The sequence below is a fragment of the Sebastes umbrosus genome, chromosome 6 (assembly GCF_015220745.1).
Source record: "Sebastes umbrosus isolate fSebUmb1 chromosome 6, fSebUmb1.pri, whole genome shotgun sequence".
Classification (NCBI taxonomy): domain Eukaryota; kingdom Metazoa; phylum Chordata; class Actinopteri; order Perciformes; family Sebastidae; genus Sebastes; species Sebastes umbrosus.
Window position 1 is genome coordinate 28,957,460 of NC_051274.1, and position 27,589 is coordinate 28,985,048.

The 27,589-nt window shown below is 38.0% G+C and overlaps 3 protein-coding genes across 4 annotated transcripts; all 3 read right to left on the reverse strand.

Moving 5' to 3' along the window:
* Positions 1 to 31: 31 nt before the first annotated feature.
* On the reverse strand, positions 32 to 4,562 carry LOC119489892 (macrophage mannose receptor 1-like). The gene is made up of 6 exons (XM_037772870.1): positions 4,391 to 4,562; positions 4,004 to 4,194; positions 3,115 to 3,334; positions 1,989 to 2,327; positions 1,691 to 1,785; positions 32 to 1,197 (listed from the first exon to the last, which is right to left on the reverse strand). Exons 1-6 carry the CDS (start codon positions 4,431 to 4,433, stop codon positions 1,078 to 1,080), a joined length of 1,008 nt encoding a protein of 335 aa, XP_037628798.1. The 5' UTR covers positions 4,434 to 4,562; the 3' UTR covers positions 32 to 1,077.
* A 6,340-nt stretch (positions 4,563 to 10,902) lies between these two features.
* LOC119489891 (macrophage mannose receptor 1-like) lies at positions 10,903 to 16,296 on the reverse strand. Of its 2 annotated transcripts, XM_037772869.1 has the most exons (7): positions 16,068 to 16,296; positions 14,690 to 14,791; positions 14,297 to 14,493; positions 13,235 to 13,460; positions 11,946 to 12,293; positions 11,648 to 11,742; positions 10,903 to 11,314 (listed from the first exon to the last, which is right to left on the reverse strand). In XM_037772869.1, exons 2-7 carry the CDS (start codon positions 14,730 to 14,732, stop codon positions 11,195 to 11,197), a joined length of 1,029 nt encoding a protein of 342 aa, XP_037628797.1. In that variant the 5' UTR covers positions 14,733 to 14,791; positions 16,068 to 16,296; the 3' UTR covers positions 10,903 to 11,194. The 2 variants fall into 2 exon arrangements, with proteins under 2 accessions (XP_037628797.1, XP_037628796.1); XM_037772868.1 differs by lacking the exon at positions 16,068 to 16,296 and having other exon boundaries at positions 14,690 to 14,826.
* A 21-nt stretch (positions 16,297 to 16,317) lies between these two features.
* Positions 16,318 to 27,283, reverse strand: LOC119489199. Its single transcript, XM_037771363.1, has 12 exons — positions 27,184 to 27,283; positions 26,568 to 26,758; positions 25,685 to 25,904; positions 24,394 to 24,693; positions 24,089 to 24,186; positions 23,483 to 23,595; positions 20,013 to 20,143; positions 19,626 to 19,816; positions 18,737 to 18,956; positions 17,608 to 17,949; positions 17,303 to 17,400; positions 16,318 to 16,820 (listed from the first exon to the last, which is right to left on the reverse strand). The coding sequence occupies exons 1-12, from the start codon at positions 27,281 to 27,283 to the stop codon at positions 16,701 to 16,703; spliced, it is 2,124 nt and encodes a 707-aa protein (XP_037627291.1). The 3' UTR covers positions 16,318 to 16,700.
* Between the last annotated feature and the right edge of the window lie 306 nt (positions 27,284 to 27,589).

Consider the following 27,589-nt stretch of genomic DNA (forward strand, 5'->3'; position numbering starts at 1 on the left):
TTTATAAAAAAAAATTGTAGATCACGAGCCATTCATTGTTTAAAATCTTTATTTTAATTGTCATTATTTCATTGCATTATGGAAAGTGTTCGATATATAAATACATGAAAAAAGGATTATGAAATAAATAGCCACACAAATAAATTGTGTAAAAATATATAAATGAACCAACAATTTGTGGAATTAGAGAAGAAATTATTCAAACTCATTACTGTTAGTTCATCATTAATTTTCACAATAACAAAACATTACTTTATTGTATATTATTTGTATTTCATAATAAACCATTTTTATTCAAAATTGAAAAAGCCTGTTTTTATTTCATAATGGCATTTCCCCGAGGGCACTTTTATTTCTAAAAACCCAACGATACTAAGTTTATGACCATATATGACAAATAAAAGCCTAAAATCTTCATATTTGAGAAGCTGGAAGCAATTAATATTTGGCATTTTTGCGTGGAAGATATTACAATCACATAAAAAGTCAGATAAATAATTTTAGGGAAATTGCTTAAAGTTTTGCATCCCTAATTAGGTGACAGCATAAGAATATTACATATTATTATGTTCTGTATAAGTCATTTGAAGTTATAACCTATTCATGTTCATTTTGGGATTCTTCACAACATTAACGTCTTTTTTAGTTGTTGTTTTTTTCTCTGGAGTTGTCTTAAGTCAAATCTTATCTTATCGTACAGTATTGTATCTAATCTAATCATATTTTATCTATAAAATGTCAGAAAATAGTAAAACACACCTGTTATAATTTGCCACAGCCCAAGCAGATCTATTCAAATGTCTTGTTTTAATCGACCAACAGTCTAAAGACAAACGACATTAAGTTTATGACCATAAATGACAAAGAAAATCATCAAATTTTCATATATGAGAAGCTGGAAGCAGCAAATATTTGGGCATTTGGAAAATGACTAAAAGCATTCATTGATTTTCAAAATAGTTGCGACTAATTGATTAATCAGCTAATTGTTTGCAGCTCTATTCTGACCCGTTACATGAGGACTTTGAGGAAAGAAATTCACTTTTCTCTGATGAAAACAGACAGAGCAATTCAACATTAAAGCTCATCCTTTTTGTCCTTCTTCTTCTCCTTGTGGAAGACTTTTCCATCCGGCTGCTTCTTCCAGCTCAGTTTGATGTCGTCATTCACTCCCTGGTCCTTCAGCCTCTGTTTGAGCTGAGATACAAAACTCCTCAACATTATCACTCACATAGAGAGATTACAATCTGCATTGTTATTTATGTTTTACTCATCTGGAAGCTCTATTGTAGGAGCACTCTGCTTCATATGTATACATGTGTTTTCCCTAAGATGTCGCCGACCTGTTGTAGTTTCTGACTTCCCCCTCTTTCTACTAGACTAGTAGACACTACTAGACTCTTTACTTCTGCACGGCTTCCTACACAACACTCAACTCATGTCATGTATATGGCCAAAGTATTGTAATGAACATACTGTATACAGCCTTTGAATGTCATTTACTGAATGTTCTTATTTTGCTGTATTTATTATTTTAAATAGCTTTTTATCTGTTTCCTACCGCCTCAAACTGTTTCTTGTACTGCTGTAACTCTGGGAATCAGTAAAGTTTGATCTTATCTTATTTAATTTGCCTTTAAGGGTCATTTAGTTGTTCTGTTTTTGCATAAAAGTAGAAAACATGATTTACCTGCTTCAAGATGCTCTCCATCACAGCAGGGTCATTCAGATCCAGAGAGGGGTTCTCTTTCAGCAGACTCAGTTTTATCACTTGCTTTGTCGTAGCTGTGAAAAAGAAAATTACAAACTCTCTGTTCATATGATGAGTAGAAATTCCTCAGTTTAAACAATGACAGGGAAAATGTGGTAGTGACATCCTCCAGAGCTTGATGTTTTCTATTGATTTTGTTATATTATCATTTGGGATATTTGATGCTAAAGTAAACCTAAATCTAAATGTGAATATTGAATCATGGGTTACCACTCACGTGGACTGTAGCAAATGAATGCACTCTTGATGTGACACTGGTAGTCCTCCCATTTTCCAGAGTCGAAGTGTGCAGCCACACAAGGCTCCTTCCCAGCGTAGTTATTAGGCTGTCCTGCTGCCCAGTACCTAAATGAGGAGTTACTTCCGTCCGACCACTTCCAGGAGTCTCTGAAAAGGCCGATCCAGACGTTTTCTCCTGCAGATAACAGCTCCTGCACCTTCTGGTTATCTGTCATGTTTCTCACACTGGCCAGGTCTGTGTAGCGATCTCTGCAGTAGCTCTGGGCCTCAGTCCATGTCATGGAGATGTTGATGAGGATAAATGTCACATTCGGCCCTGAAAATAGACCACAGTGAAGTGCTGTGAAGAGGCATCATACAGCCTACCATCCATGTAACATAATATATAATATAAATCCACTGATATAAGGAATCACATCAATAAACTAATGGATTTGTAAAATTTAAAAATGTCAGACATTATCATGTTAATAAATGTTATTGAGTATTTAACAGTCTCTCCACGTGAATAAAAATGTCCTTTAAATCAATTGCCAATTCCCCACTTCCTACCCCCCTTGCTCAGACCACATCCATCTTTGAACTCAGCCTTAGTTGTGATCTCAGCTACACTCCTGTAAAGTTTCGTTACTGCATCTTGTACGGTTGTGATGCTATCGCAGTGACAGAATCTGTCCATTCTGTATAAACAGCTGGTAAAGTACTCAGACCTCCTCTGTGGTAGTTCCTGCTACAGTAGGTGTCTCCAGGATCACATTTTGCCATAATGACTCATACATAGACTCACAAGGTGAGAACAAAACCAGTGTGGCGGCTGGTAAAAAGCTGTCTTTTTTTTAAATCTATTTTAATGTTTTTATTATATATTTTTCATCATTTCTATTTCTTGTGTGCATTACTCTCAAATAGTTTTACTGTTTACATTTGTGCTGTCTAATTATCAGCTTGTCATTCACCTGTAAAGCACTTTGAATTGCACTAACCTGTATGAAAGGTGCTATACAAATAAAGTTAGTTTGATTGATTGACTGATACTACAAAGGCCCAAATAATGAAAACAAAGAGAAGCAGAGAAGGGAAACTTCATTAGTTAATATTCTCACCTCTGACATATAAGCAGACTGCCTTCAAGTGACTTTCACAACTGATGTCACCCCATTGTCCAGAACTAAACATTTGTGCGCAGTATTGTTCACTTTTCAGGTTGTTCGGTTGTCCAGAGCCCCATCGTCTGAACTCCGTTTCTCCTTGTTTGTAGAAACTTGTGTCTGACAGTGACCACCTCCAGCTGTCCAGGTCATTGTACAGCCCTATCCAGGCTTCCTGAAAACAATATTTCATTGTGATATAAAGAATTAGACCCTGCTCTAGCTTTTGTTCAAGACAACATTTTGTACATTAATTTTCCATTTTCCATTTACAGTCTTGATACTGCCTATCAGTCTGATCCTCTACGTCTTTATTAGAAAATTTTACGATTGCTCTGGCTCAACTTTCACAGCAGAGTTTCAGTTTGCAAATTATAGGTTCATCATTTTTCAAGACTGTTTTAAAACAACAGTCAGGTACAACGAACATTGAAACAGGTTTTGCTTCCTGCTTTTCATACTAGACATTAAGAGGTCCCCTTGTAATGCACTTTCAATGTGAATGAGGAAGGATGAAATCCACAGTCCTCGTTCTGTGTAAGAATATATTCAGAAGTTGATCTGAAGTTAATATGAAGCTTATGATGTTCGTGGATATCTTCCAAAGTTACAGTCTTTCTAATCCAAAATCCCCTCCTTTTGTCAGCATCCCTCCACTGCAGCTTAACAGGAAAACACTGTCTGGTGAAACACAACGAGGGACCTTTATAATAAACACACTTTATAATTCTACTCTAATACATTTTAGAGAGGACTACTGTATATTTAGTTATTAGTTACTATGTAGGCTCAGATTTTATGTCACCTGTCACTGACATACTGAGAGAGAGAAAAGTGAACTCACATGGCTGTTATCTGCGTTGACCATTTTGTTTAAATCCACCATGTTGTTCAGGATCTTCACATCCTCCATGTTGTCTATAGTGGCCAGGTCTGTGTATTTCTCTCTGCAGTAACTTTGTGCTTCAGTCATGTTCTTCAGGTCATAAACAAAATGGTACTGACGTTTAGCAGGTGATGAGACAGCACACAGCCCTGTAGTGACACACATGCATTTTTATTAGATTTAATACAAATGACTGAACTCACTAATGTAGATGATCATTTTACATTAAAGTTAGACTGTACATCAAAGAAGGGAGAGTATTGTACACCTAAAGTAATGTCACAGGGATACCACAATACCTAGTATTAAAAATGGGAAAGCAATAAAAATATATCAAACTCTTGCCTGACAGAGCGACGATGCTGAGAAGAACTTTTTCCATCATCATCTTTTCTCTGCTCCTCTAATTCAGTCCGTGACTGTAGATGTGCAGCTGTTGAGATTTAGCTGCACTTTCCATGTTATGCAAAGTGGTTCAGGCAACAATTATTTGCATATCAGGGTTATTTTTCATGATGACTGAAAATTTACATCACTTCTTCCACAGGTTTGGTGAAATCCTGCACAGTGCAAATAAGTAGTTTTATTTGAGGGTAACTTCAGTATTTTTCAACCTAGACCCCATTTTGTTTAATAGTTTTTGTGTCTAACTGACTAATAGGGACAACACCTGAAACTGGACCAGTATTGAGGGAGAGCGCTGTACACAGGAGCTGCTCACGGGCTGCATATGGTGCTATTGGGGCAAGCTGGCACCATTATTTACGTCCACTAAGGGCACGTTCAAAAATCCGTAAAATAACAGAAAAAGTACTGGCAGCTCATTACCCGGACTTTGCACCATAATTAAAAAAAACATAAGTTTTGTATTAATTAACAATGTGCCCATGGTAAAAAAAAGATATTTTCTTTCTTTAATTTCTAATTAGGGCTGTCAATCAATTAAAATATGTAATCACGATTAATCGTATCATTGTCCATAGTTAATTGCAAAATGATCGTACATTTTTCATCAGTTCAAAATTTACCTTATGGAGATTTGTCAACTATACAATACTGTTATCAACATGGGAGTGGGCAAATATGCTGCTTTACGCAAATGTGTGTATATATTTATTATTGGAAATCAATTAACAACACAAAACAATGACAAATAGTGTCCAGAAACCCTCACAGGTACTGCATTTAGCATAAAGAATATGCTCAAATCATAACATGGCAAACTGCAGCCCAAAAGGCAACAACAGCTGTCAGTGTGTCAGTGTGCTGACTTGACTATGACTTGCCCAAAACTGCATGTGATTATCATAAAGTGGGCATGTCTGTAAAGGGGAGACTCGTGGGTACCCGGAGAACACATTTTCATTCACATTTCTTGAGGTCAGAGGTCAAGGGACCCCTTTGAAAATGGCCATGACAGTTTTTCTTCGCCAAAATTTTGCATAAGTTTGGAGCGTTATTTAACCTTCTTCATGACAAGCTAGTATGACATGGTTGATACCAATGGTTTCTTTAGGTTTTCTTGTTTCATATGATAGTATCTTCTCTCACATCCACTTGCTTGAAAACGGAGGCCGTAACAACCTCCAGAAGATTTATTGCGTTAACTTTGACAGCCCTATTTCAATATTTGTTTGATTACATTTGTTTGTTACATATATGTTTAACTGTTAACCGACAACAAGAATTTTGACCGATCAATGCTATCAGTTAATTATTAACAACTCTACTGCAAAGTATGCTGTTTGTATCAGAAAAACAAAGTTGAATGGTAAAATGTCAGCAACAGCATCATGTTGTATATTTAATGTTACAGTCAGAAAAAGGGGAACATCTAATGAAAATGAAACGTGTTTTCGTTGTCATTATTAGAGCTGTAATGGTATTATTAAGTACTCATATCAGTACTCGGTACTGGCAAGTACCTAAATGTAAGAGAGAGAGAGAGAGAGAGAGAGAGAACTTACAACTTGTAGACTAGCAGAGCATGGAGATGCCTTCATGATTGGGCTGCCAGATGTTACTTGAATGGCTTTAAAACAAAGAACAATATAACAATACATATTAATATTCCACTGTGGTTGTGTCTTGTGTGTCAGAGATGAAAGGAGAGAGAGAGAGAGAGAGAGAGAGAGAGGGTCAAAACAGAGAATTAAAAAGTTGTAGACTAGCAGAGCACGTGGATGCCTGAAAGATTCCCTCAAGATGTATTTCAAGCCCTTAAAAAACTTTCTTTATTGAATAACCATTTGTATACATATGGGTTTTCACCAAATTGTTCAATAAACTATTGAAAATGCCTCAGCAACATTACACACCCTTTATTACCCTCACTGAAAATATAAGGATTTATGAATATGCAAATTGGCAACAAGCACCCACTGATATTTATCAGTAATCCCAAGTCAAAAACCTTCAATACCTACTCAGCTTTCTGTGTATGCTGAAGCTAAAGATGTCAAGTTACCACATATTGGACCATGAGAGGTCAGACCTATTCATGACATCACACAAGCAACTCTAGGAAATACAGTTCTGAACAATCTGTATAGTTACAGTCATGCCTCCAAGAGAAGTTAACCATCGAGTGGAAGGGATCTATAAAAAGGGAACAATGGCAATTTTTGGGGAAAATTCATATTATATAGGGGGTAAAAAAAAAGCCTGAACTGTACTCGTCTCTGCGTTCATCGCGAACGTGCTAGTTTATTATTTTTCCTTTCTTTTAACACCACAAAGAAGATTATATCGTCTGTAAAACATACTTTGCCACAGAAATCATTACAATGTCTGGTAGTTTTCGCTTTATGCTGTGCGTGCTTCCGAGACATGCATGCAGATCATGGATATATTAAGAGCACAACTAAATAGTACATCACAAAAAAATCTTTAAAAAAAGTGCAATACATTATCTTAATCAGAATTTGCCAGGCTCTGCATAGCCCATGCCTGGAGAAATAACGAAAAGGATTGTGTACCTTTGTGTCTTTTGAGAGCTAGATCATAGATCATTGTGAAAATGTTCATTGCTTAATAACTGTGAAATAATCGTATTTAAATAAGCTACAGTAGACTTCTATCATTCTTTCTATGTATCTGGTTCCAACTGGACTCCAGTCTGGAGCATGAAATAGGCTAATGGTCCTATGGTGCACTCTACTGGGTGAAAACAGAACTACAGCTACTAGACTACAGCCTTCCAGGGTTCAAGGGATTAGGTGGAAATGTCAGGTTTGTTGAAAGGAGTAACCACATAGTGCTTCTCACCTGCCGACATAAAAAAAACACCCCATAGTAAGGGTGTCTGATATCCCACAACAACACCACGGATTACATGGACGTGGTGATGGCGCTCTCCACACGGTGCCAGAGGAATAACCTGGAGCTTAATGTGGAGAAAACTAAAGAGCTGATCCTGGCCTTCAGGAAGAAGGCTGAGCACTAACACGCACACACACACCCATAACCATCAATGGTGCGGCCGTGGAGCGAGTCAGGAGCTTCAGGTTTCTTGGCGTCCACATCTCGGAGGATATGAAGTGGTCTCGGCATGTGGACACGCTGGTGAAGAAATCCCAGCAGCGCCTTTACAACCTAAGAAGGCTGAAGAAATTTGGAATGTCCTCACCTGTACTGAGGAACTTCTACAGGTGCACTATTGAGAGCATCATGACCGGCTGCATCACCACCTGGTATGGCAACTGCTCCGAGCACGATCAGACGGCGGCTTCAGAGAGTGGTGCGGTCGGCCCAACGGCTCACGGGTGGAGTGCTGCTTGACTTGGAGGACATATACACCAAGACATGTATAACCAAGGCAAACAAGATCAATGCTGATCCCAGCCACCTGAGCCACGGCCTCTTCGTCAGGAAGCAGTCCAAGAGGAAGTCTGGCTACATCAGCATCAGAGCTAAAACCAACCGCCTCAGAAACAGCTTCTATCCCCAGGCCATCCGGATGCTGAGCTGAGACTCACACCAGACCCTGACCCACTAGAGCCCTGTCTCTATCCATTCATCCATTCGTACCCACCTCCTCACCCTTGGTTACACTGCACTTATTGCACCACACACTTACAAGGTTTTTAATTCTATGTATTTACTGTGAAGCGCTGTATTGGGGGAGTGTGTGTGTTTGTGCATGTGTGTGTGTGTGTGTGTGTGTGTGTGTGTGTGTGTGTGTGTGTGTGTGTGTGTGTGTGTGTGTGTGCGTGTGTGTGCGTGTGTGCGTGTGGGAGTATATTCTCTTATATTTTTTTATAATTGTGTATGTATTCCCTACCTCATATTTTATCGAACAAATTGCTATTGTTGCTGCTACATTTATAATGTTTATAATGATGATTATATTTTACTTTATTATTGTTTTTCAATTGATTGATTGATCGATTGTGTATTATACAGGGATGAGAAAGTAACAAACAGGAACAAAAAATATCACTGCCATGTCAATGTGTAGGTGATCAATAAACTATACTTGAACTTGAACTTGATGTTATACAGAACTCTGTAGGAGGGGCAAAGCACTATGTGGCTACTCCTTTCAACACACCTGACATTTCCACTTAATCCCTTGCATCCTTCTAGAAAGGCTGTAGTCTAGTTACTGTTTTCACCCAGTAGAGTGTACCATAGGACCAGTAGCCTATTTCATGCTCCCATGCTCCAGACTGGAGTCCAGTTGGAGCCAGATACATAGAAAGAATGATAGAAGTCTACTGTAGCTTATTTGAATAAGATTATGTCACAGTTATTAAGCAGTGAATATGTTCACAATGCTCTATGATCTAGCTCTTAAAAGGCACAAAGGTACACAATCCTTTTTGTTATTTCTCCAGGCATGGGCAATGCAGAGCCTGGCAAATTCACATTAAGATAATGTATTGTATTTTTTTAAATTCTTTTTTGTGTTGTACTATTAAGTTGTTCAGCGTGAATTAAAAGCCTTATTAATTATATGTGGAAATCGCCTTTATGGGTTCTTTCCAGCAGAGGTCCCCACCTCACGTTACCAAAATATTGTTCACCGTTTCAGAGTAGGCTACCAAATAACTTCACATTCTACAACATTAGAAGCTAATGTTCAGTTTCATAGCTGTTGTTCATTGTTGACTACATTACGTAGCTACACAACCTATGGAATTTATCAGTCCTGTGACATTACATAGTCAACAAATCATCTGCCAACGTGGTATTGATCAGATCATATTGAGGGGCCGTCAGCTTTTCAGTTTAGTTTGGAGGGAGATTCGGTATCAGTGAAGTCAGTGCATTTTATGAGTAAGCCTTCTGTGACGTTACCCACCACAGGGGTCAGAGGTCACCACTCCCTCAAACCCCAAGGATTTTATTTTTTTTCTCAAAAAGTTCAGCAGTCAAATTCTCAATTTTGATGCATTTATATATGAAAAGTCAAGTCAATAATCATGGTCAATGATAGATAAGTATGGTTGATGAGCATGTTTGCCAACCTTCAGACATCATAGTCTAAAATGATGATTAATCAGTTCACTTAAAAAACTGAAATCACTAACTTACTGTATTCTGTTTGGTGGTTTATGATGCTTTTCAATCATTTCTAGCTTATTTGGTAGTATGAAGGAGTGGTGACCTCTGACCCCTGTGGCGGGTAACGTCACAGAAGGCTTACTCATAAAATGTACTGACTTCACTGAAACCGAATCTCCCTCCAAACTAAATTGAAAAGCTGACGGCCCCTCAATATGATCTGATCAATACCACGTTGGCACATTGATTTGTTGACTGTGTAATGTCACAGGACTGATAAATTCCATAGGTTGTGTAGCTACGTAATGTAGTCAACAATGAACAACAGCTATGAAACTGAACATTAGCTTGATAATGTTGTAGAATGTGAAGTTATTAGTAACCTACTCTGAAACAGTTAACAGGAATTTGGTAGCATGAGGTGGGGACCTCTGCTGGAAAGGACCACAAAGGCGATTTCCACATATAATTAATTAGGCTTTTAATTCACGCTGCAAAACTAAATAGTACATCACAAAATTTGCCAGGCTCTGCATTGCCCATGCCTGGAGAAATAACAAAAAGGATTGTGTACCTTTGTGTCTTTTGAGAGCTAGATTGGTCTAGGTATCATCGGATAATCCGTAATTCATTTGTATTTCAAAAACGAAAAAAATGTTTTTTCACAACCGGTATGTTAGTCGGCAGAGACACACCCAGTGGAGAGGGGGAGCGGGAGGGGAGTTACAGAGTGGGCGGTCTCAGAACGCTGTCAAGTGAACTCTGGAACGGTTTGATTTATAAATAAACTCGGAAAAAAAAGTTTGTAAATTTGTGTTTGGTGGATTATTTCTCTGTTGTTACAATGCTAATTGGTATTGTATTTTACATTGTTGGAAAGCCTGTTTATTTACCTTCACAATGATGTCCAACTTGTAAGGATCATGCATTTGTGGGATGAGCAGCACAGCTGATTATGTGGATAGCTCCCAAGAAAAATTGATAAAATGCTCCGTCAATTGTAAACAGTGTATTCTCCTGTTGGTATTGACTCTCGTTTTGAGTTGTTTGGTGGATTGGATGATTGAACTCTCTATCAGTAACAAGGAACAAACAAGACATATTGGCAATTTTACACTTTATTCATTTAATACACCGTTAGGAGCCTCATTATTTCATTGTATTATGGAAAGCGTTCAATATTAAATACATGAAAAAAGATTATGAAATGAATAATCACGCAAATAAATTGTGTAAAATATATAAATGAACCAACAATTTGTGAAATTACAGAAGAAATTATTCAAACTTATTACTGTTTTCATCATTACATCATTCATTTTCACAATTGCATAACATTAATTTATTGCATATTATTTCAAATGTCTCGTTTTAATCGACCAACAGTCTAAAGACCAACGACATTAAGTTTATGACCATAAATGACAAAGAAAAGCATAAAATATTCATTTATGAGAAGCTGAAAGCAGCAAATATTTGGGCATTTGGAAAATGACTAAAAGCATTCATTGATTTTCAAAATAGTCGCGACCAATTGATTAATCAGCTAATTGTTTGCAGCTCTATTCTGACCCGTTACATGAGGACTTTGAGGAAAGAAATTCACTTTTCTCTGATGAAAACAGACAGAGCAATTCAACATTAAAGCTCATCCTTTTTGTCCTTCTTCTTCTCCTTGTGGAAGACTTTTCCATCCGGCTGCTTCTTCCAGCTCAGTTTGATGTCGTCATTCACCCCCTGGTCCTTCAGCCTCTGTTTGAGCTGAGATACAAAACTCCTCAACATTATCACTCACATAGAGAGATTACATTCTGCATTGTTATTTATGTTTTACTCATCTGGAAGCTCTATTGTAGGAGCACTCTGCTTTATATGTATACATGTGTTTTCCCTAAGATGGCGCCGACCTGTTGTAGTTTCTGGAGTTTCTTTATTATTTTATATAGCTTTTTATCTGTTTCCTACCGCCTCAGACTGTTTCTTGTACTGCTGTAACTCTGGGAATCAGTAAAGTTTGATCTTATCTTATTTAATTTGCCTTTAAGGGTCATGTAGTTGTTCTGTTTTTACATAAAAGTAGAAAACATGATTTACCTGCTTCAAGATGCTCTCCATCACAGCAGGGTCATTCAGATCCAGAGAGGGGTTCTCTTTCAGCAGACTCAGTTTTATCACTTGCTTTGTCGTAGCTGTGAAAAAGAAAATTACAAACTCTCTGTTCATATGATGAGTAGAATTTCATCAGTTTAAACAATGACAGAGAAAATGTGGTAGTGACATCCTCCAGAACTTGATGTTTTCTATTGATTTTGTTATATTATCATTTGGGATATTTGATGCTAAAGTAAACCTAAATCTAAATGTGAATATTGAATCATGGGTTACCACTCACGTGGACTGTAGCAAATGAATGCTCTCTTGACGTGACACTGGTAGTCCTCCCATTTTCCAACATTTCCAACGTTAAAAGCTGCAGCCACACAAGTCTGTCTCCCATGGTAGTTATTAGGCTGTCCTGTTGCCCAGTTCCTATATGAGGAGTTACTTCCGTCCGACCACTTCCAGTCTGCGAAAAGGCCGATCCAGACGCTGTCTCCTGCTGCAGATACCAGCTCCTGCACCTTCTGGTTATCTGTCATGTTTCTCACACTGGCCAGGTCTGTGTAGCGATCTCTGCAGTAGGTCTGGGCCTCAGTCCATGTCATGGTGGTGTTGATCAAGATAAATGTCACATTCGGCCCTGAAATAGACCACAGTGAAGTGCTGTGAAGAGGCATCATACAGCCTACCATCCATGCAACATAATATTTAATCCACTGATATAAGGAATCGCATCAATAAACTAATGGATTTGTAAAAATAAAATGTCAGACATTATCATGTTAATACATGTTATTGAGTATTTAACAGTCTCTCCACGTGAATAAAAATGTCTTTTAAATCAATGGCCCATTCCCCACTTCCTACCCCCCTTGCTCAGACCTCATCCATCTTTCCAAATTTTGATCTCAGCTACACTCCTGTAAAGTTTCGTTACTGCATCTTGTACGGTTGTGATGCTATCGCAGTGACAGAATCTGTCCATTCTGTATAAACAGCTGGTAAAGTACTCAGACCTCCTCTGTGGTAGTTCCTGCTACAGTAGGTGTCTCCAGGATCACATTTTGCCATAATGACTCACACATAGACTCACAAGGTGAAAACAAAACCAGTGTGGTGGCTGGTAAAAAGGTCGGGAAACACTGGTTTGATATATAACAACGCATTGTATTTTATAAACTGCTCATAGTTTTTTTTTAAGTAGAATCTTAATCTGAAAAGTAACTACAGCTGTTGAATAAATTAAGTGAAGTAAAATTTTAATTGTTTTCATGTTTTAAAATGTTTTTCTATCTATTTTTCTATTGATTTTTTTAATCTATTTCATTGGTTTTAATATATAATTTTTGTATCATTTCTATTTCTTGTGTGCATTACTCTCAAATAGTTTTACTGTTTACATTTGTGCTGTCTAATTATCAGCTTGTCATTCACCTGTAAAGCACTTTGAATTGCACTAACCTGTATGAAAGGTGCTATACAAATAAAGTTAGTTTGATTGATTGACTGATACTACAAAGGCCCAAATAAAGAAAACAAAGAGAAGCAGAGAAGGGAAACTTCATTAGTTAATATTCTCACCTCTGACATATAAGCAGACTGCCTTATTGCGGTCTACACATTCGGCATTAAACCATACTCCTCCATTATCCATTCGTGTGCAGTGTCGTACTCCTGTTACTGCGATGTATTTCGGTTGTCCAGAGCCCCATCGTCTGAACTCCGTTTCTCCTTGTTTGTAGAAACTTGTGTCTGACAGTGACCACCTCCAGTTCTCCCGGGCATCGTACAGCCCTATCCAGGCTCGCTGAAAACAATATTTCATTGTGATATAAAGAAATAGACCCTGCTCTAGCCTTTGTTCAAGACAATATTTTTACATTAACTTTCCATCCACAGTCGTGATACTGCCTATCAAGCCACCTATAGCATCAAACAATTATTGTTTATGTAAAGATATAGAGGAGTAAAGTCTAGCCGAGCAGAGAATGAAGTCTCTCTCCCTCTGTGTGTGTTGTAATCAGAGATAATGCCATCCCGACTGACGGCATCGTTGCGGAAGTAGCGCCCACCCCTCCGGTTTCCCCCCCCCCAGGTAAACACTGTTAGCTTTCTCAGCTGTATTGCCGTTGTTTTCACTGTTAGCGCTGTTTGCACCGTTAGCTGCTAGTGGCCGGCTCAGTTGTCGCCATGTTGAGAGCCGTGTGGCGTTACTCACTCCCGTTGCCGCCGCTCTCTCTCTTGCTTCACCACTCATTTCCCATGTACACACATACTCTAAGCACTGGCTCTGCTCCAACTGACCTACGCTACTCTTACAACAACTGGCACTAGAGATGGACATTCATGTTTTAACTTCGGCCACCATCGCTCTCCTACACACTTGGTACACGGGAGAGGCTTCAGTTGGTTGCAATATGCAACCTCACCGCTAGATACTGCCAGATCTTACACAGTGCTCCTTTAAGATTAAACCAGAGGTTCCCTCTGAAATGTAGTAGCCTATTAAAATACTCAAGTAGAGTACAAGTAATCTACTTAAGTACAGTTCATCTACTCACTTTCCACCACTGTGTGAGCGCAAACTTTCAAACCACTTGTCACCTGTCACTGACATACTGAGAGAGAGAAAAGTGAACTCACATGGGGGAGTTGTGGGTGTGGGTAGTCCATTTTCTTTAAATCCACCATGTTGTTCAGGATCTTCACATCCTCCATGTTGTCTATAGTGGCCAGGTCTGTGTATTTCTCTCTGCAGTAACTTTGTGCTTCAGTCATGTTCTTCAGGTCATAAACAAAATGGTACTGACGTTTAGCAGGTGATGAGACAGCACACAGCCCTGTAGTGACACACATACATTTTTATTAGATGTAATACAAATGACTGAACTCACTAATGTAGATGATCATTTTACATTAAAGTTAGACTGAACATCAAAGAAGGGAGAGTATTGTACACCTAAAGTAATGTCACAGGGATACCACAATACATAGTATTAAAAATGGGAAATTAATAAAAATATATCAAACTCTTGCCTGACAGGGCGACGATGCTGAGAAGAACTTTTTCCATCCTCATCTCTTCTCTGCTCCTCTCTTTCAGTCTGTGACTGTAGATGTGCAGCTCTTGAGATTTAGCTGCACTTTCGACTTTATGCAAAGTATTTCAGGTAACAATTATTAGCATTTATTTGCGGCTGTGGCTCAGAGGGTGGAGCAGGTTTTCCACCAATCGGAAGGTTGGTCGTTCGATCCCCGCCTGCTCCGGGTCGCATGTCGATGTGTCCTTGAGCAAGACACTTAACCCCAAATTGCTCCCGAAGGCATAACCACCGGTGTGTGAATGAGTATTTAGATTAGATCCTGATGGGCAAAGTTGGCACCTTAGTAGCCTCTGCCATCAGTGTATGAAGGTGTTTGTGAATGGGTGAATACTGACATGTAGTGTAAAGCGCTTTGAGTGGTCGGAAGACTAGAAAAGCGCTATATAAATGCAAGTCCATTTACCATTTACCATATCAGGGTAATTTTTCATGATGACTGATATATATGTTTATAGATATAGATTATATAGATGTTAGGCTTTTTTGATATTTGGCTTGATGGTTCAAACATGATGAGGGCTCCTTACTGACCACAGCCACATAAAGCCATGAACATCTTGGGCTCAGTGGGTTGAGCGGGTCGTCCTTTAACCACGAGGTTGGTGGTTTGATCCCCGGTTCCTCCTGTCTGCATGTCCCAGTGTCCGTGAGCGAGACACTGAAACCCAGGTTAATCACCGGACTGCTTCACAGCAGCCCACTGCTCCTAATGCTTAGGATGGGTAAAATGCAGAGGTCAAATTTCATGTATGTATATGACAAATGAAATCAAGTTTATCTGTGATGAATGATTAGTATTCATTTTAAGGAAGTGATGTAAACATTCAGGTAACATACCTGCTGTTAAGAGCCGTCTCAAGGTTGGACAGAGAGCAGGGAGACCACTCAGGAGATGGAGCTAAATTGTTTTATTTGAGGGTAACTTCAGTATTTTTTCAACCTAGACCCCTTTTTTGTTTGCAGTTTTTGTGTCTCACAGACTAATAGGGACAACATCTGAAATTGGTCCAGTATTGAGGGAGAGCGCTGTAGACAGGAGTTGCTCATGGGCTGTAATATGGTGCTATTGGGGCAAGCTGGCACCATCATTTACGTCCATTAAGGGCACGTTCACACCAACCTTGTTTAGTCCGGTTGAACCGAAACCTGGAGCATTTACCCTATTTACCCATAGAATTAATAAGTGTGGAAATTGTGGAATTTTAATCATGCTAACATTAGCTAGTGTTACAATAACAAACGGTTAGCGTTGACGTTAATATAAGGTTGAAATGAGTGACCTTACAAAAACTGTTCACAAATACACTCACATATGTATTCAAATATATAAATTGTTCAAAGTTGTACTCAGCCAGTCCTGAAGAAATTATCGGTGTTTTTTGTTCAGCTAACTAACGTCAGCAGTGTTGTGACGACTCCGTGTCCATGGTAACAGCCTGACGTGATGACGTATACAACACGTTGCCTTTACGTGCTCTCCGCGAAAATTAATCTGTATAAAAACATTGTAGATCACGAGACGTTAACTGTTTAAAATCAGGAAAAAGACCATTCTGTACCAACAATTTGTGAAATTACAGAAGAAATTATTCAAACTCATTACTGTTATTACATCATTAATTTTCACAATTGCATAACATTAATTTATTGCATATTATTTCAAATGTCTTGTTTTAATCGACCAACAGTCTAAAGACCAGCGACATTAAGTTTATGACCATATATGACAAGGAAAATCATCAAATATTCAAATATGAGAAGCTGGAAGCAGCAAATACTTGGGCATTTGGAAAATGACTAAAAGCATTCATTGATTTTCAAAATAGTTGCGACTAATTGATTAATCAGCTAATTGTTTGCAGCTCTATTCTGACCCGTTACATGAGGACTTTGAGGAAAGAAATTCACTTTTCTCTGATGAAAACAGACAGAGCAATTCAACATTAAAACTCATCCTTTTTGTCCTTCTTCTTCTCCTTGTGGAAGACTTTTCCATCCGGCTGCTTCTTCCAGCTCAGTTTGATGTCGTCATTCACCCCTTGGTCCTTCAGCCTCTGTTTGAGCTGAGATACAAAACTCCTCAACATTATCACTCACATAGAGAGATTACAATCTGCATTGTTATTTATGTTTTACTCATCTGGAAGCTCTATTGTAGGAGCACTCTGCTTCATATGTATACATGTGTTTTCCCTAAGATGTCGCCGACCTGTTGTAATTTCTGACTTCCCCCTCTTTCTACTAGACTACTAGACACTACTAGACTCTTTACTTCTGCACGGCTTCCTACACAACACTCAACTCATGTCATGTATATGGCCAAAGTATTGTAATGTACTGTATACAGCCTTTGAATGTCATTTACTGAATGTTCTTATTTTGCTGTATTTATTATTTTATATAGCTTTTTATCTGTTGCCTCAAACTGTTTCTTGTACTGCTGTAACTCTGGGAATCAGTAAAGTTTGATCTTATCTTATTTAATTTGCCTTTAAGGGTCATTTAGTTGTTCTATTTTTGCATAAAAGTAGAAAACATGATTTACCTGCTTCAAGATGCTCTCCATCACAGCAGGGTCATTCAGATCCAGAGAGGGGTTCTCTTTCAGCAGACTCAGTTTTATCACTTGCTTTGTCGTTGTAGCTGTGAAAAAGAAAATTACAAACTCTCTGTTCATATGATGAGTAGAAATTCCTCAGTTTAAACAATGACAGGGAACATGTGGTAGTGACATCCTCCAGAGCTTGATGTTTTCTATTGATTTTGTTATATTATCATTTGGGATATTTGATGCTAAAGTAAACCTAAATCTAAATGTGAATACTATTTGAATCATGGGTTACCACTCACGCAGACTGTAGCAGATGAATGCTCTCCTGACGTCGCAGGGCCAGTCTTCCCATTGTCCAGAGTTGCTAAAATCTGCAACCACACAAGGCTCCTTCCCAGCTTCGTTATTAGGCTCCCCTGCTCCCCAGTACCTAAATGAGGAGTTACTTCCATCCGACCACTTCCAGGAGTCTCTGAAAAGGCCGATCCAGACGTTTTCTCCTGCAGATAACAGCTCCTGCACCTTCTGGTTATCTGTCATGTTTCTCACACTGGCCAGGTCTGTGTAGCGATCTCTGCAGTAGCTCTGGGCCTCAGTCCATGTCATGGAGATGTTGATGAGGATAAATGTCACATTCGGCCCTGAAAATAGACCACAGTGAAGTGCTGTGAAGAGGCATCATACAGCCTACCATCCATGTAACATAATATATAATATAAATCCACTGATATAAGGAATCACATCAATAAACTAATGGATTTGTAAAATTTAAAAATGTCAGACATTATCATGTTAATAAATGTTATTGAGTATTTAACAGTCTCTCCACGTGAATAAAAATGTCCTTTAAATCAATTGCCAATTCCCCACTTCCTACCCCCCTTGCTCAGACCACATCCATCTTTGAACTCAGCCTTAGTTTTGATCTCAGCTACACTCCTGTAAAGTTTCGTTACTGCATCTTGTACGGTTGTGATGCTATCGCAGTGACAGAATCTGTCCATTCTGTATAAACAGCTGGTAAAGTACTCAGACCTCCTCTGTGGTAGTTCCTGCTACAGTAGGTGTCTCCAGGATCACATTTTGCCATAATGACTCATACATAGACTCACAAGGTGAGAACAAAACCAGTGTGGCGGCTGGTAAAAAGCTGTCTTTTTTTTAAATCTATTTTAATGTTTTTATTATATATTTTTTATCATTTCTATTTCTTGTGTGCATTACTCTCAAATAGTTTTACTGTTTACATTTGTGCTGTCTAATTATCAGCTTGTCATTCACCTGTAAAGCACTTTGAATTGCACTAACCTGTATGAAAGGTGCTATACAAATAAAGCTAGTTTGATTGATTGACTGATACTACAAAGGCCCAAATAATGAAAACAAAGAGAAGCAGAGAAGGGAAACTTCATTAGTTAATATTCTCACCTCTGACATATAAGCAGACTGCCTTCAAGTGACTTTCACAACTGGTGTCACCCCATTCTCCAGAACTAAACATTTGCGCGCAGTATTGTCTACTGATCCAGTTGTTCGGTTCTCCAGAGCCCCATCGTCTGAACTCCGTTTCTCCTTGTTTGTAGAAACTTGTGTCTGACAGTGACCACCTCCAGCTGTCCAGGTCATCGTACAGCCCTATCCAGGCTTCCTGAAAACAATATTTCATTGTGATATAAAGAATTAGACCCTGCTCTAGCTTTTGTTCAAGACAACATTTTGTACATTAATTTTCCATTTTCCATTTACAGTCTTGATACTGCCTATCAGTCTGATCCTCTACGTCTTTATTAGAAAATTTTACGATTGCTCTGGCTCAACTTTCACAGCAGAGTTTCAGTTTGCAAATTATAGGTTCATCATTTTTCAAGACTGTTTTAAAACAACAGTCAGGTACAACGAACATTGAAACAGGTTTTGCTTCCTGCTTTTCATACTAGACATTAAGAGGTCCCCTTGTAATGCACTTTCAATGTGAATGAGGAAGGATGAAATCCACAGTCCTCGTTCTGTGTAAGAATATATTCAGAAGTTGATCTGAAGTTAATATGAAGCTTATGATGTTCGTGGATATCTTCCAAAGTTACAGTCTTTCTAATCCAAAATCCCCTCCTTTTGTCAGCATCCCTCCACTGCAGCTTAACAGGAAAACACTGTCTGGTGAAACACAACGAGGGACCTTTATAATAAACACACTTTATAATTCTACTCTAATACATTTTAGAGAGGACTACTGTATATTTAGTTATTAGTTACTATGTAGGCTCAGATTTTATGTCACCTGTCACTGACATACTGAGAGAGAGAAAAGTGAACTCACATGGCTGTTATCTGCGTTGACCATTTTGTTTAAATCCACCATGTTGTTCAGGATCTTCACATCCTCCATGTTGTCTATAGTGGCCAGGTCTGTGTATTTCTCTCTGCAGTAACTTTGTGCTTCAGTCATGTTCTTCACGTCATAAACAAAATGGTATTGACGTTTAGCAGGTGATGAGACAGCACACAGCCCTGTAGTGACACACATGCATTTTTATTAGATGTAATACAAATGACTGAACTCACTAATGTAGATGATCATTTTACATTAAAGTTAGACTGTACATCAAAGAAGGGAGAGTATTGTACACCTAAAATAATGTCACAGGGATACCACAATACCTAGTATTAAAAATGGGAAATTAATAAAAATATATCAAACTCTTGCCTGACAGAGCGACGATGCTGAGAAGAACTTTTTCCATCATCATCTTTTCTCTGCTCCTCTCTTTCAGTCCGTGACTGTTGATGTGCAGCTGTTGAGATTTAGCTGCACTTTCCATGTTATGCAAAGTGGTTCAGGCACAATTATTTGCATATCAGGGTTATTTTTCATGGTGACTGATATATACACTCACCTATATACACCTTGTACCTAATAAAGTGGCTGGTGCTAGTACCGGGTGGTCTTCTGCTGCTGTAGCCCATCTGCTTCAAGGTTGGACGTGTTGTGCGTTCAGAGATGGTATTCTGCATACCTTGGTTGTAACGAGTGGTTATTTGAGTTACTGTTGCCTTTCTATCATCTCGAACCACTCTGCCCATTCTCCTCTGACCTCTGACATCAACAAGGCATTTTCGTCCACACAACTGCCGCTCACTGGATATTTTCTCTTTTCGGACCATTCTCTGTAAACCCTAGAGATGGTTGTGTGTGAAAATCCCAGTAGATCAGCAGTTTTTTAAATACTCAGACCAGCCCGTCTGGCACCAACAACCATGCCACGTTCAAAGTCACTTAAATCCCCTTTCTTCCCCATTCTGATGCTCGGTTTGAACTTCAGCAAGTCATCTTCACCACCTCTAGATGCCTAAATGCATTGAGTTGCTGCCATGTGATTAGCTGATTAGCTATTTGTGTTAACAAGCAATTGAAAAGGTGTGCCTAATAAAGTGGCCGGTGAGTGTATGTTTGCTTATATGTACTGAACAGGCTGTTAGGCTGTTTTGATATTTGGTTTGATGGTTCAAACATGATGAACGCTCCTGAATTTTTGATGAAGGCTCCTGAAAATGTACATTTCTTCTTCCAGAGGTTTGGTGAAATCCTGCACAGTGCAAATAATAAATGCCCCCAATATTGATTACATGTAAAGAGGAAAGTATTCTTTTATGGTACGAGTTGTGCAACAATATCATGCATCAGATCATGTTCAGATGAAGGTGTCCGTGAGCGAGACACTGAAACCCAAGTTGCTCACCAAACTGCTTCACAGCAGCCCACTGCTCCCAATGCTTAGGATGGATTAAATGCAGAGGTCAAATAATATGTATGTATATGATGAATGTAATAAAGTTTATCTGTGATGAATGATTAGTATTCATTTTAAGAAAGTGATGTAAACATTCAGGTAACATACCTGCTGTTAAGAGCCGTCTCAAGGTTGGACAGAGAGCAGGGAGACCACTCAGGAGATGGAACTAAATAGTTTTATTTGAGGGTAACTTCAGTATTTTATCAACCTAGACCCCATTTTTTTAATAAATAGTTTTTGTGTCTCACTGACTAATAGGGACAACATCTGAAATTGGTCCAGTATTGAAGGAGAGACTGCAATATGGTGCTATTGGGGCAAGCTGGCACCATCATTTACGTCCACTCAGGGAACGCTCACACCAACCTTGTTTAGTCCGGTTGAACCGAACCCTGGAGGGTTTACCCCCTTGATACGTTTCAATTGGGCTGGTGTGAACGCCGGATTTTAAATCTGGCACTGACCAAACACCCGCTCTCTGGTCCGCCTCGGAACGCTGTCAAGTGAACTCTGGAGCGGTTTGATTTGTATATACATTTTATATATAAAACTTGATCAATTGAATTATAATGAACCAATTACACAACGTAGACAAACCGTGTTATCGTAACATGTAGGTGTACAAACACTACAACAGCAAAGCCTATATATTTATATATATATACAGTCTATATTTACAGTATATATATATATATATATATATATATAAATTGATTTATATATAAATATAAATTTATATATATATATATATATATATATATATATATACTGTATATATACATAAATATAGACTGTATTTATATATATATATATATATATATAGGCCTTGCTGTTGTAGTGTTTGTACACCTACATGTTACGTTGACAAGGCTTGTCTATGTTGTGTAATTGGTTCATTATAATTCAATTGATCAAGTTTTATTCAGTAGTTTATATCATATCGGTGTTTGGTACCATTCTGCAGCGGATGAAGCCCAGATTTCAAATAGGGTAGAATTAATTAAATGAATTAAATGAGTGACTGGCCTTACAAAAACTATTCACATATATAGTACACTCATATATGTATTAAAATATATAAACTATTTCAAAGTTTTACTCACCCAGTCCTAAAGAAATTAACAGGGTTTTGTTGTTCAGCTAACTAACGTCAGGAGTGTTGTGACTACTCCCTGTCCATGGTAACAGCCAGACGTAATGACGTATACAACACGTTGCCCTCACGTGCTCTCTGAGAAAATGAACCTTTTCAAAAACATTGTAGATCACGAGCCATTAACTGTTGAAAGTCAGGAAAAAGACCATCCTGGTTTATTGAAGCTATTATAGAAAGTATTCAATATTCAATACATGAAAAAAGATTACGAAATAATTATCGCACAACAACACTGTGTAAAAATATATAAATGAACCAACAATTTGTGAAATTACAGAAGAAATTATTCAAACTCATTATTGTCATTACATCATTAATTTTCTAAATAACATAACATTACTTCATTGTATATTATTTTTATTTCATAATAAACCATTTTTATTAAAAATTGAAAAAGCCTGTTTTTATTTCATAATGGCATTTTCCTGATGGCACTTTTATTTCTAAAACCCAACGATACTAAGTTTATGACCATATATGACAAATAAAAGCCTAAAATCTTCATATTTGAGAAGCTGGAAGCAATTAATATTTGGCATTTTTGCTTGGAAAGATATTACAATCACATAAAAAGTCACATAAATAATTTTAGGAAAATTGCTTAAAGTTTTGCATCCCTAATTAGGTGACAGCATAAGAATATTACATATTATTATGTTCTGTATAAGTCATTTGAAGTTATAACCTATTCATGTTCATTTTTGGATGCAATACTACTCTTTGATGTAGGTTGTTTTTCTCATAAAAATAGCTTTTAAAGATTCTTCACAACATTAACGTCTTTTTTAGTTGTTGTTTTTTTCTCTGGAGTTGTCTTAAGTCAAATCTTATCTTATCGTACAGTATTGTATCTAATCTAATCATATTTTATCTATAAAATGTCAGAAAATAGTAAAACACACATGTTATAATTTGCCACAGCCCAAGCAGATCTATTCAAATGTCTTGTTTTAATCGACCAACAGTCTAAAGACAAACGACATTAAGTTTATGACCATAAATGACAAAGAAAATCATCAAATTTTCATATATGAGAAGCTGGAAGCAGCAAATATTTGGGCATTTGGAAAATGACTAAAAGCATTCATTGATTTTCAAAATAGTTGCGACTAATTGATTAATCAGCTAATTGTTTGCAGCTCTATTCTGACCCGTTACATGAGGACTTTGAGGAAAGAAATTCACTTTTCTCTGATGAAAACAGACAGAGCAATTCAACATTAAAGCTCATCCTTTTTGTCCTTCTTCTTCTCCTTGTGGAAGACTTTTCCATCCGGCTGCTTCTTCCAGCTCAGTTTGATGTCGTCATTCACCCCCTGGTCCTTCAGCCTCTGTTTGAGCTGAGATACAAAACTCCTCAACATTATCACTCACATAGAGAGATTACAATCTGCATTGTTATTTATGTTTTACTCATCTGGAAGCTCTATTGTAGGAGCACTCTGCTTCATATGTATACATGTGTTTTCCCTAAGATGTCGCCGACCTATTGTAGTTTCTGACTTCCCCCTCTTTCTACTAGACTACTAGACACTACTAGACTCTTTACTTCTGCACGGCTTCCTACACAACACTCAACTCATGTCATGTATATGGCCAAAGTATTGTAATGAACATACTGTATACAGCCTTTGAATGTCATTTACTGAATGTTCTTATTTTGCTGTATTTATTATTTTATATAGCTTTTTATCTGTTTCCTACCGCCTCAGACTGTTTCTTGTACTGCTGTAACTCTGGGAATCAGTAAAGTTTGATCTTATCTTATTTAATTTGCCTTTAAGGGTCATTTAGTTGTTCTATTTTTGCATAAAAGTAGAAAACATGATTTACCTGCTTCAAGATGCTCTCCATCACAGCAGGGTCATTCAGATCCAGAGAGGGGTTCTCTTTCAGCAGACTCAGTTTTATCACTTGCTTTGTCGTTGTAGCTGTGAAAAAGAAAATTACAAACTCTCTGTTCATATGATGAGTAGAAATTCCTCAGTTTAAACAATGACAGGGAAAATGTGGTAGTGACATCCTCCAGAGCTTGATGTTTTCTATTGATTTTGTTATATTATCATTTGGGATATTTGATGCTAAAGTAAACCTAAATCTAAATGTGAATACTATTTGAATCATGGGTTACCACTCACGCAGACTGTAGCAGATGAATGCTCTCCTGACGTCGCAGGGCCAGTCTTCCCATTGTCCAGAGTTGCTAAAATCTGCAACCACACAAGCCTCCTTCCCAGCTTCGTTATTAGGCTGTCCTGCTCCCCAGTACCTAAATGAGGAGTTACTTCCATCCGACCACTTCCAGGAGTCTCTGAAAAGGCCGATCCAGACGCTTTCTCCTGCAGATACCAGCTCCTGTACCTTCTGGTTATCTGTCATGTTTCTCACACTGGCCAGGTCTGTGTAGCGATCTCTGCAGTAGCTCTGGGCCTCAGTTCATGTCATGGTGGTGTTGATCAAGATAAATGTCACATTCGGCCCTGAAAATAGACCACAGTGAAGTGCTGTGAAGAGGCATCATACAGCCTACCATCCATGCAACATAATATATAATATAAATCCACTGATATAAGGAATCACATCAATAAACTAATGGATTTGTAAAAATAAAAATGTCAGACATTATCATGTTAATACATGTTATTGAGTATTTAACAATCTCTCCATGTGAATAAAAATGTCCTTTAAATCAATGGTCCATTCCCCACTTCCCACCCCCCTTGCTCAGACCCCATCCATCTTTGAACTCGGCCTTAGTTTTGATCTCAGCTACACTCCTGTAAAGTTTCGTTACTGCATCTTGTACGGTTGTGATGCTATCGCAGTGACAGAATCTGTCCATTCTGTATAAACAGCTGGTAAAGTACTCAGACCTCCTCTGTGGTAGTTCCTGCTACAGTAGGTGTCTCCAGGATCACATTTTGCCATAATGACTCACACATAGACTCACAAGGTGAAAACAAAACCAGTGTGGTGGCTGGTAAAAAGGTCGGGAAACACTGGTTTGATATATAACAACACATTGTATTTTATAAGCTTTTTTTTAAAGTAGGATCTTAATCTGAAAAGTAACTACAGCTGTTGAATAAATGACGTGAAGTAACATTTTAATTGTTTTCATGTTTTAAAATATTTTTCTATCTATTTTTCTATTGATTTTTTAAATTTATTTTATTGGTTTTAATATACAATTTTTGTATCATTTCTATTTCTTGTGTGCATTACTCTCAAATAGTTTTACTGTTTACATTTGTGCTGTCTAATTATCAGCTTGTCATTCACCTGTAAAGCACTTTGAATTGCACTAACCTGTATGAAAGGTGCTATACAAATAAAGTTAGTTTGATTGATTGACTGATACTACAAAGGCCCAAATAAAGAAAACAAAGAGAAGCAGAGAAGGGAAACTTCATTAGTTAATATTCTCACCTCTGACATATAAGCAGACTGCCGTATAGTTGTTTTCACAATTGTTGTCACCCCATTCTCCATCAAAAAACATTAGCGCGCAGTGTTGTCCACTTTTCAGGTTGTCCAGTTGTCCAGAGCCCCATCGTCTGAACTCCGTCTCTCCGTGTTTGTAGAAACTTGTGTCTGACAGTGACCATTTCCAGCTGTCCAGGTCATCGTACAGCCCTATCCAGGCTCGCTGAAAACAATTTTTCATTGTGATATAAAGAAATAGACCCTGCTCTAGCTTTTGTTCAAGACAATATTTTTACATTAACTTTCCATTTACAGTCTTGATACTGCCTATCAGTCTGATCCTCTACGTCTTTATTAGAGGATTTTACGATTGCTCTGGCTCAACTTTCACAGCAGAGTTTCAGTTTGGAAAAATTATAGGTTAATAATCTTTCAAGATTGTTTTAAAACAACAGTCAGGTACAACGAACATTGAAACAGGTTTTGCTTCGTGCTTTTCATACTGGACATTAAGAGGTCCCCTTGTAATGCACTTTCAATGTGAATGAGGAAGGATGAAATCCACAGTCCTCGTTCTGTGTAAGAATATATTCAGAAGTTGATCTGAAGTTAATATGAAGCTTATGATGTTCGTGGATATCTTCCAAAGTTACAGTCTTTCTAATCCAAAATCCCCTCCTTTTGTCAGCATCCCTCCACTGCAGCTTAACAGGAAAACACTGTCTGGTGAAACACAACGAGGGACCTTTATAATAAACACACTTTATAATTCTACTCTAATACATTTTAGAGAGGACTACTGTATATTTAGTTATTAGTTACTATGTAGGCTCAGATTTTACATCACCTGTCACTGACATACTGAGAGAGAGAAAAGTGAACTCACATGGCTGTTATCTGCGTTGACCATTTTGTTTAAATCCACCATGTTGTTCAGGATCTTCACATCCTCCATGTTGTCTATAGTGGCCAGGTCTGTGTATTTCTCTCTGCAGTAACTTTGTGCTTCAGTCATGTTCTTCACGTCATTAACAAAATGGTATTGACGTTTAGCAGGTGATGAGACAGCACACAGCCCTGTAGTGACACACATGCATTTTTATTAGATGTGATACAAATGACTGAACTCACTAATGTAGATGATCATTTTACATTAAAGTTAGACTGTACATCAAAGAAGGGAGAGTATTGTACACCTAAAATTATGTCACAGGGATACCACAATACATAGTATTAAAAATGGGAAATTAATAAAAATATATCAAACTCTTGCCTGACAGAGCGACGATGCTGAGAAGAACTTTTTCATCCATCCTCATCTCTTCTCTGCTCCTCTCTTTCAGTCTGTGACTGTAGATGTGCAGAAGTTGAGACTATATATTACGTCATACATTACCCTCTCAGCTGCACTTTGGACTTTATGCAAAGTGGTTCAGGGAACATTTATTTGCCTATCAGGGTTATTTTTCATTAGGACCAATAAACTGTATATGTTTGCTTACTGTCACATAAAGCCATGAACATCTTGGGCTCAGTGGGTTGAGCGGATCGTCCTTTAACCACGACGTTGATGGTTTGATCCCCGGTTCCTCCTGTCTGCATGTCGCAGTGTCCGTGAGCGAGACACTGGAACCCAAGTTGCTCACCAAACTGCTTCACAGCAGCCCACTGCTCTCAATGCTTAGGATAGGTTAAATGCAGAGGTCAAATTTCATGTATGTATATGATGAATGTAATAAAGTTTATCTGTGATGAATGATTATTATTCATTTTAAGGAAGTGATGTAAACATTCAGGTAACATACCTGCTGGTAAGAGCCGTCTCAAGGTTGGACAGAGAGCAGGGAGCCCACTCAGGAGAGGGAACTAAATAGTTTTATTTGAGCGTAACTTCGATATTTTTCAACC